This window comes from Hakea prostrata, chromosome 7 (genome assembly GCF_041222555.1).
Source record: "Hakea prostrata isolate BN-2017 chromosome 7, UWA_Hpros_2, whole genome shotgun sequence".
In the NCBI taxonomy this organism is placed as follows: domain Eukaryota; kingdom Viridiplantae; phylum Streptophyta; class Magnoliopsida; order Proteales; family Proteaceae; genus Hakea; species Hakea prostrata.
In genome coordinates this window covers 63,270,436-63,281,721 of record NC_142606.1, presented here as the reverse complement: position 1 = coordinate 63,281,721, position 11,286 = coordinate 63,270,436, and the positions used below count along the sequence as shown (strand labels likewise).

Below are 11,286 nucleotides of genomic sequence, written 5' to 3'. Positions count from 1 at the left end.
TTGAGCATATTTAAAGAGCAGTGAAGCAACAACAGGGAAGGTCATTAATGCAGCACATGAATGCACGGTTGGAGTAGAAATTGGTGCTTATTTGATTAACTTCAGAGGTGTGGACTCTGAACTCATTGCCAGCTCAGTCATTCACTTGAGAGGTGACCTTACAATGTATGGCAAACAAACACCCTCTTCATTCCCCTTGCAGTCTTTACCATCACTTACCCCACTTCAGAGAATTCCCTTAAATTCCACTACCCATTTCTTGTCTTTACTAAAGACCCTTACATACCCACTGAACACATTTTTTCTTTCTCTTGTTTTACTTCCTCCAGCAAAACAGTGAAGGTTAAAGACCTTTCCCTGGTTGTGTTTACTAACTATTCCCTTAACCCACTGAGCAAATTTCCTTAAATTTCAGTCCCTACAATATAATTGCTCTTCTTTCCTTTCCTTCTCATTTTCCTCCTTAAAGTAGTGAAGGTATCAGTTGCTAGATTGGGTAGTTGGTTGTGAAATTGAGTTGCTTTTGGGCATGAAGCTGTGGCCTAGTAATACTGTAGCATCATCAGGAGCTGTACTCTTCACTTATGTGGTTTACAGGTGAAGAGCCTTTATGTTTTAGTGTGTAATGTATCATGCACTGGCTCTTCAAGAGTTCATTTATGGGTCACACACCCTTGCACTAGTGCGAATCTTTAAATTCGAATTTTACTTTGGTAGGGTAAGCCAATTAAAATTGGAAATTGAGAATCAAATCGGTTAATCACGGTTCGATGTATTGAAATAGCATTGTCCATCTTGCACCAATGCACATATTTCTTATCAATCAACACTCTCGATAAAAATTCTAAGCGTTGATTGATATCTGTGTTTACAATCACTTGTTACTATGTATGGCAAGAACACAATCAAAAAGTCTTTAATAAATAGGCACTCTACCCCCCACAAGATTATTGCATAATATCTCTCTATGGGGTAATAACTTAAATCTCACTTTGAAAGGGATTATTGATTATTAAAGAATCCAAAACAATACAATGGACTATATGCAAAAACTTGCCTGTTTTTGTCATATGCATTACACTAACTTGTTTTAATCTTTCATTTTATTGTGTGCAGGGGTACATAACTCACAACTAGAACTCGACAGGATAGAGTGTGGGCTTGTTTTGGGAAGGTCAGATCAACTACATCAGCACAGGAGGCTTAGGGAATGAAGATATTATTGGCGCTTCCATTGTTGGACTTTGCACCGGAATAGATCAAGCGTGAAAATCACGCCTTAACATTACTAATGTTTGATGCAACACGCAAGAAGTAATTGATCTAATTCAAAACCCGAAGAACAAACAATAGCCGCTTGAACATGTTCCATTTTTTGACAAATCTAGCCTCTTAGTACTCCTACAATAGACATTACTAGTTTTAAGATCCCCACACTCCAGCAATGGTTCACCCATTTAGCCTATAGATCATTAATAGAACTTCTTAATAGTTGAAATGTATTGGACCTAAGTAAACTATGTGATTATCACCGATGTTGAGATCATATCGATGTTATGATCTTCTACTTAGATTGAAAATGCTTTAGATGAGAAATCAAACCTGCAAGGACCATGAGGCTAACCATTCTTTGAACCTTGCAGATGAGAGGAAATGAGCCTCACCAATTATTGAATGAATCCTTAAATGCTAAAGATCCAACCCCTAACCAAGTGAAAATAGAAAAAGAAAATGGTATTATCTCATTGGTTAGTGTGATGAATGATTAGCCAATAAGGAATGTGGGACCTAGTAAGCTACATGTTCATTGACTGCTAACCAAATCCAAGTTCAACTAATCATATCTCTTCCATCTACTCACTTAAATCAGCTCAAGCAAAACCAAATCATCAATGACCCAATCTTTGTATTTAATTCTGAAGTTAGACTTATACCAACATATTTGGATGAGCGACCTAAATGACTTGATTTATTAGATTTGTGATGTAGTCCCGGAACCCATCAATGATCTTGTTTTTTGCGGAGGCTTGGGGAAGTGGTCCCCGTTGTACAACAAGACCCCTTTACCTTAGCGAAACCATACATACTCTTATGTTCTCGTGAGATTCCGAATTTTTCCGTTAGGATTTTAGGTGAGAGTTCTATAACTTTGTTCTAGCGATTGATAGAGGGATCTCCCATTATAATATTCTTTCTACATAATGAAGTTTTTCTTTTCACTTGTATATGTAACACAGTGTATTGATGTAGGAACTATGTTAAATCTCTGTGTTTCTTTTCTATTTGTTTCAATTTCTAGTGATGATTTCTTTTGTGTTAATTTAAATAACAATACCAATACCAACAAGGGATAAAAGAATTTGATTGTGAGAGCTGAGTCAAACTTTTATGGGATGGGGGATGGCGGTGGGGGTGTGGGCCCGAAAACGATTGGCTAAATCCCATATAACATAAAAAAAACATCATGTGTGCTTAATAAAATTACATGAAGCTCACAAAATAAATAAATAAAATTGACATGAATAATAAATTTCTTGCCGCTTGCAATTATGTGTCCAACTAACAACGATAACAAATTCTAGAGAATTGGTTGGGAAAAAACAATAGAGAAGACAGTACCGAATTGATATCGTGGCAGCAAAGTTTCGAATTCATAAGTAGAAGGTTAGAATTTGAATTTTCTCATGGCTAGCAGGAAAGTTTCGAATCCGGATCATCACCCCTGATCATCGGATTTTTTTTTCGCGCTGCGTGGATATCGTCCACGCAGGAACGAAATAGTGACACGTGTCCATGAAAAGATCATATGGTTAAGTGACATGAGCAGATTGATAATTAAGTTTCTGAAGTTTAGAATTTTTTTTTTAATTACAAAAGCCCACCCCATGTAAACTCAAATTTACACAAAAGATCACTTTCACCGTATTGCAATTACCTGTGCTTCACTTGAACATTGTTTTTCCCACCATGACGGCCTAATATCAGCTCCCAAATCGAAATTTTAAGACCGAACGTTTCTTCAATAATGCATATGTGAATGATGCTACATAATAACTTCATCATGTTTGATTCATGTAACCAAATATTGTAAGAATTTATCACTTATATATGAATAAAATAACCGCAATCTGAGTGAAACATCCGTGGGATTAGAGAATGCAGTGCACCAAATAGATTTCAATATTTTATTCCCCCAAATAATCTAACGAAATGGGGTTGAGATTGTTAAGATTGCGGTTCTTAAATCATTCCCCATTTCTAATCCTTCCACCCCTAAATCACATTAAAGAGGATTTCGAGTTCATAACACATACTGCCGGCATAGAACCAGAAGTAATCACAAATTTGAAGAAATCCACTGATATATTTCTTACAAAATACAATAGTAACTTGTTCTACGAGGAAGAAATACAAAATAATTGAAAACCCTAACTACAAAAAACAAAGAGATTTGGAGCAAAAACCAAGCATATGGCAACTTTGCTGTGTACACTGTTGGATGATTTCTCTGAGACTCCACTATTCTTTAGCAATGGCGTTGATGAAATTACTTCAACAACTATTTGATTGACTGGAAAATGGAGATGCAGACGTGGTAGATCTAGCATTCCGAAACATTGATTTGCCGGAGAAGAAGGCAGACGTACGATTGCTAGGGTTTCACTGGATTTGTTTTTCAACAGTTGGGTTAATGGATAGTTTTTGTAAATTTTAGTTTAGACGGGGCGAGTTTTTGTAATTTAGTAAACTTTTTATACCTGTAAAACCTAATTACCAATCTACCCATATTTCCAACCGTATGATCTTTTTAGGGACACATGTCACCATTTTGTGCCTGCATGGACAATATCTGCGCAGGCGCGAACAAAAATCCCTGATCATCACCCCGTCGGGGAGCACTCTGTGCTCTCGAGCGATTTTTCCACCACAAATCCTGTGGGACCTACAGGTAAAAAATAATAAAATAAAAGAAACGAACCCATCACCCAACTCATGGGTCTCCCGGTATTTATGGTGGTAAAGTCGTTCGGGAGCACAGAGTGCTTCCCCGACTGGTAGCCAATCCGGAGTCCAAAGTTTCGCATTATGTTATGTAATGTCCTATCTACAATACACAAAAATGATTATTCTAAAAAAAAAAAAAAAAAAAAAAAAAAAAAAAAAGTAGTGTAAAGTTGTCAATTGGTCAACACAACCGCTTTTGATTGACCGACCGATCGGATTGGTATTCAACAATCAATTCTTCAACTTTTTGGTAGGGCCGGTCCACTCAATTAGAGGTGCTCAAATGATCTATTTTAGGCTTCTTTGATACTTAATTGATTTCTATAATTACCAATAGATTATCTTTTTCAACATAAAATTTGAATCCAATTTGTCTAATTAGTGCAATTATGCCTTTGGCCGCCACTCATTTAAGAGTAGACATGTAAATGGATAGTCGAAATCCACCTCCGAATTTATATTCGTATTCGTCTAAAGGTGTGTATTTGAAATTTTTTTTACCGAAAAATATTTGTATCCGTCTGTTGAGCAACCTGATTCGGATTCGGATAATTGTTTATTGGATTGGATAATATTCTAATAGAGTAAAGTATTCAACATTTTTTTCTCTGAAAATTGGTGATAATCAGATTTGGAAACCGATAATCGGTTATCGAAATAATCAGAAATTATTCGGTTAGAGTAAGGTATTAAATACTTTTTTCTAGAAAATGGGTTACTAATTGGATTCGGAAACTAGTAACTAGTAATCGGAAATAATAAAAAAAAAATGACAATCACCAATTAATAATCAGATAGTTTATCGGATATCCAGAAGTTCTGGATTCGAATTGAATGTCTTCTCTAAATTTCTGACGGATTCGGATTCGGATAGCGGTTTTGCTAATCGGATTCGGATTCGGATACTGGTGTATCCGATCCGAATCCGATCTATTTATTGGTCTATTTAAGAGTAATAACTTTTCTTTTAGAAGAAAAATACAGAAAAGCAACTGATATAACTAAAACCAGGAGAGTTAAAAGGAGATTGTATATTATCTGACTTGAAGCAAGGTCTTATCCTTTGACAAAGTTAGAAAGTACTTAATAACTATTACACTCTTTCATTTTAATTATAACTTTTTTGACTTCTACGCCCAAGAGATTGGAATAGGGGAGGTTTGTAGGGATGAAGGTTCAAAACTAAGACCTAAGATAGTTTTACTCTCTCTCCATAGGAGATCGTCGACATTGTCTTTTATTTGAATTAGTTGAATTTACTTGGTAAAGTAGGGGTGTCAACGGTGAGGTTTTGGGTTGAAAAACACCTAGTCCAAACATGGTCCATTAGCAAAATAACAATTTCGGGCCGATTTTGGTTTGGTGCGGTTTGGGTTCGGGCTAACTAACGGTTTGGGCTAACAGTTTATATTCGGGTTGACTAATGGTTTATGGTGTGTAAGAAACAAAACAAGAAAAAACAATTGAGCATCTTACAACAAAAGCCAAAATTATATAGAAAGCAAAGTTGCTATTGGTCAATTTCCATTAAAAAAACCCACAAATTCTATAGAAATCAAGAACCTAGATATTAAGTAGTAAAATGACTATTTGATCTTTGAATTCATGCTTAATTTTTTTAATTGTCTATACCAACTACCTAATAGTAATATAATGATTCAAATACTATTTAATCTAAAATTACAAAACGTGTTATAAACGGGTTAAAACGGGTTGCAGTTCGGTTTCGGGTTGGTGCGGGCTCCACAACCCTCAACCCAATTACGGCCCATTAAGGTTCGGTTTGGGCCGGTTTGAGCTATAACGGGCCATGCGGTTTAGTTTTAACAGTTCGGGCTATAAATTGACACCCCTATGGTAAAGGATTGAACATCTTGTATCCCGGCCTTTGCAATGAGAGCACAGGTAGCTAAAGCAAATTAACCCATTTGTGCCACCACCTCACACCTCACACGTAAGAAACTATAAACATTAGCGTACAAGACCATGAATGAACTCGTGCAAGATGAGCAGATGGACATGAATATCTATGTTTGTAATATACTCATTGATATATACATGAAGTGTAGGTCTATTGACAAGGCATATGTTGTTATTAATGCAACACACTGCGTCAGGAATCTTGTATTATGGAATACCATAATCATGACACTTACAATAAAATAGGTATCATTTTACATTAATGTTGCATGGCCAACTAAACAACTTGATAAAATTAATTTTACTTTACTCCATTTGCAACAACGCAACATTAAAGGGAAAAATAATTTATTTCATTTTACTTCACTTTCTTTCATTTCCATTCCTTTCACTTTCCCTTCTCCTTCCCTTTCCAACCAAAATACTCTTCATTTTCCAAAACCCAGTTTCACCCTAGGTAAATACATTAAAGAGGGACAAATTTTGCGGACAGTGCGGCTACAGTAGGTGGTGAACTCGCTTTGAGAAAGAACATGGGAAGGTTAAAATTTTGAAGACGCGATATTCATTAGCAAGCGTCTAGTATATAGAGATGTTTATAACTTCTTTTCATATAGGAAATATGAAATTCCGACTCATTTGATAAGCGAAGGCCCCGAGAAGAATCGCCATTTATTCTGGAATTTTGACAGAAAATGGAATTATGATTTTGAAATCTTGATAGAAACATGTGACATTTTAGTAGCTAGAAGTGGTTGAGACATTTTAGTAGCTAGAAGTGGTTGAGATCTATTGGATTAAACAACATTCAAATTAGATTAGTGGTCAATTTCTAGATATTCTAGATAGTACTTAATTCATTTTCATAATTATTGTTTTCCACATGAAAATAGAAACTTCTTTGATAGTGCAACTAGAAAGTATGTGAATTATTGAAGAATTAAAGCTGCATAAAGTTGGTCTACCAAAGTAGTCTAATTGATTACCCTTAGATGCATTTTTATAATTGAAATATGCATTTTTATAACTAAAACCTTAGAGAAAAGTATCAAGATTTGATTTATTATAATTTTTTAAGGAAAATTGGGCACATTAATTAGAAAATGAACAATGGGCTATTGGGGGCTTTTCACTTTGTGTCAAAAATGAATCTAGCATTCTTCTTAGACCAAAAAAAATAAAATAAAATTCTAGCATTCTTGTGTTTTGGCCAAAAAAATAAGAACCTAGTACAATTAATTATGCATTTCTTTCATTTTATTTCAAATCATTACAACTAGGATTAGTGCCTTCAGTTTCATACATGATTATCATTTGTTGTTGCATTTCCAATTCTTAAGGATTAGACAACACAAGTCCATGGGGTCATTGGTCTCCATTAGTCCATCACCAATTTGTCTTTAATTTGTTCATTAATGTGTGTATGCTAGCTTTTTTTGTCTTTGGTATTTGCTACTCACCAACTTGTTCGGTTGTTTAATATTGTTTGTCACACTCTCATGCAATGAGTTCATTTGCTTTATCCATGATGAACTCATAAGGATTTCTCAAAAAACAGCACTATATGGGGGGTTTCATACTTTCATTTGCTTCAGAGCTAAACCAATGCTCTAAATTATGTGACGATTTGAGTAAAAAAATGTAGACATTTCATGATATATAGTTTTCTTGAACCATCACCATATATGTTTACATATATATGGAAATGAAAGCACTACTCATTATTATGGCGAAAAGAAACATAATATAACTTCAGTAGCCAAATGCTTAAAATACAAATGAATTAACTTTTAATAATGCATTGCTTCCCTTCTAACATACATACATGTATTGTTTTTATCTACTGAATTAAAACCAAAAATAAAAATAAGCAAATAGAGATGGTAATAACAATTGTATCTCAGCCCATCCCTCTTATGTAGCAGCTTTAAAAGCCCAATCAGGTACCCTGTCCCTTTCATATATACTATTTAGCAACAAACCTAATGACAATATCGAAGTATCCAGCCATGAAAGTATAAAACAACGTGGCTAGAAGTTGGATCAAGCAGTTTAAGTCAGGTTCACACCTGTTACACGAGATTGTTGGAAAGACATTACCACATGAGCAATCGTATAAGACAAATAAAACATAATCATATATATGAAAACTTATCTTGTTTCAATGGCATGATCCAAATTCATTATGGAGCAATTTTGTTTGAGCAGTGTACTTCCCAAAGAAATCCTTATTGGAGGTGAAAAGTAAGGCTTCAGATTCGTGGGCCTGGAAGAGCTTGGTAATTGGGCTTCAACAGTTAAAAAAACACCTAGTTTGGAGAGTTGAAAGAGGAGATTCAATTCTAATTTGGGAGCACAAATGGATTCCATCTGCCCATGACTTTAAGATACAAAGTCCCCAACCCCATGGTTGTCCTATAAGGTATGTTTCTCAACTTATAGACCATACCAATAGTACGTGGAAGGAGGACATCCTTCAATCTCTATTCCAAACAGACGACATCCGACAAATCCAACAAATCCAACTTAGGCTTTTTCCAGGGGATGATGTCCTCACTTTGGTGGGGGCCAAGGATAGAAAAGTCACAGTCAAAGAGATTTATAAGGCTCTCATTATTGAGCAGGAAAGGACAATCACCCATCAAGCTTCATCTTCACACTCCCCCCGATGGAAATCAATACCTGAGGCAATTTGGATGTCCATTTGGAAGAGTTTGGTGGCCCCAAAAATTAAATTCTTTATGTGGAGGGCACTTGCAGCTGGTCTAGCCTTAGGGGAAGCCATGCAAAGAAGAAATTTCAATATTGACCCAAGTTGTGGTAGATGTGGAACCACCATTGAGTCCACCAATCACATACTTTTCAACTGTAACTTTGCTCAGGTGGCTTGGTTCAGCAGCCCATTGGGCTTCAAAGGAGTGAATAATTCAGAAACACAATTGGAAAGTTGGCTTGAGCAGCTAAACAACATGGATGTAGGCTCGAAGAAAGAAAAGAAGGCCCATCAAGCATGTTGTTTTTATTTGTGTTGGTTCCTTTGGAAAGCTTGGAGTGACCATATCTTTAAGAAAATGTCTTGGTCTCCTGAAGAAGTGGGTTGGTATGCATGGAAGGCGGCAACTGAATTCACAGAAACCCGACATGCCAAGTTAGGTTCTTATCAGATTCAATAGAATAGGCCAGCATAGCTATGCTGGAGACCTCCCTCTATGTTTTGGGTTAAGGTGAGTGTGGATGCTGCTTTTGATCCTAGCTCCGGGCAGGCTGGATTGGGCTTTGTAATTTGGAACCATGGAGGATCCCCTATGCTAGCGGTCTCAGTGCCTAGTATAGCATCTTCCCCTCTTATGGCTGAAGCTCAGGCTCTCAGGACTGCTCTCCTCCACACTTTAGGTGAAGGGATTCAAGAAGCCATCTTTGAAGTGGACTGCAGGAACCTTTTCCTCCTTGTTCAGGACAGGAACAAGCTTCCCCTGCTGGCTATCCAACCCATAATCTGGGATATCCATCACCTAAGCCAGTACTTTGGATCATGTTTATTTTCCAATATTTCTAGGGACATCAACCATGTGGCTGATGCCTTAGCCCGGAGGGCCTTTTCGGTGGCGACTTCTACGAATTGGCCCATTTCCTCTCCTTGGTTACAGTCTCTTTGTATCTCTGTTCCCTTGGCTTTGTCGCCTCAATAAATTATCTTTTTACCAAAAAAAAAAAAAATTGTTTCAAATAGCATTAATGATCTCCTTTATGAAAAGTGGCAGAGTTGAAACGTGCCGGTAACGGCACTTTCCTTAAGGTATTTAAACGCCCCCGAATTGTGCACCCGGGTCAAGAATGCATTTTCACCTCCAAGATCAATCAACCCTCCATCTCAGACGGTGCACTCCGTAATTGATGGACTAAGGGATCCGTAAAGCTACATTCACCAATTAGTTTTCTATGACACAATTTAAAGTAAACTGATGATTTTCAAAAGGTTCATGCAAGAATAACAAACCCCTCCCACCTTTATATAGGAGAGCAAGAGACACAACCGAAGGTTGTTTCCAAAGGATATATCTCTTCCCTTAAGGCGTGTTTGTCAGCCACAAAACTAGCCTTCCAAAAGAGACACCTATTGGCCATTTAGGTGCATTCAATGTTTGGCTACTATTGCTCACCGTTTTAATTTATAAAAATCAATAGTGGCCTATTAAGAGTCCCATGAAAACCTACGTTTTCCTTCTCTTAATAGTGGTCTCTCTAGTTTATGACTAGGGGCAGACATGAAATTAAGAATCCATTTATTTAAGGATTATCATCATTGAGGATATTGAAATTAAGCCTTTCTTGGAAATCATACAAACCCACTTTGAATACAGAGCAAACATATCAGTCCTCCCTCTCCCTCTTTAATTAGAGAGCCCCAAAAATCATAAATCATAGGAGGTTGCCCAAAACTCTGAATAAAGACATTTCAAACTCTTTCTAGGAGTCCATTGATAACCAACCTCAATGGTTATACTTGATCTGAAAACTTATTGAAGGCTCCATATCTAGTTTCTTTCCTCTAAACAAGTTTTCAGATCAGACCAAGTAAAACCTTCAATAAGACCAGACTCAGATCCATCATCACTGCTTCTTTTCTTATTAGGATTTTTCGTTTTACTCTCTTGAGAGTCCTGTCTAGTTTGATGATTATAAAGGAGTAAAAATCATCTTCTCTTGATGTATTGTTGAATCCATAAAACAATTGTCTGTTCATCCACATCAGGAAGCAAAGATTTCTAAACTGGGATATCGCCACGTTTTGAAATCTCCAATATTAAGCCATTTACTTTATGGTAAATTTCTTTGGTTTGCATATGGAATCTATCACCTGAAAGGAAAAGTGAGGCTTTTCCTTCATAATCTGAGTATATGCAGGAAGCATTCTCAAGAGACTTCTTTTCAAGGTATGTATGACTGCAATAGCTTCCCTCACCTTCTTCCCTTGTTTCCATCCTGTAAGGGTAATCTGTAGAACCGGGTTCGGTTCGGGTTAGTATCATGTATTGAAACAGTTTTTTGGTTCAAGCTATGTTTATATGTTGTCTCTGGTTCAGTTGGGGTTTAGATCAGATTCATTTCACGAAATTCAGATTTGGGCAATGGGGTCTCACTCGAGGGTTTCTAGTCTCTGTTCTTCGACTTGCATTTGTTGAGCGAAGGTGAAGAAGATCTTGCCGCTGCAATTCGGAGCTGCGGCCGGCGACAAGGAAGAGCACTCGACGGTAGATGGGAGAACATTTGATTAGGGTTTGAATACCCTTTGTTTCTGGTTTCGTTCTTCTCTGGTTTCGGGTTTCTTGGCCGGCGATCATTCTTGATGAGTAAAGACTG

General features: G+C 36.8%; 1 protein-coding gene across 1 annotated transcript; it reads left to right on the top strand.

Annotated features, from left to right (window-relative positions):
* Positions 1-9,134: 9,134 nt before the first annotated feature.
* Positions 9,135-9,614, top strand: LOC149011653 (uncharacterized). Its single transcript, XM_089162714.1, has one exon. The coding sequence runs from the start codon at positions 9,135-9,137 to the stop codon at positions 9,612-9,614; it is 480 nt and encodes a 159-aa protein (XP_089018840.1).
* Positions 9,615-11,286: the final 1,672 nt, after the last annotated feature.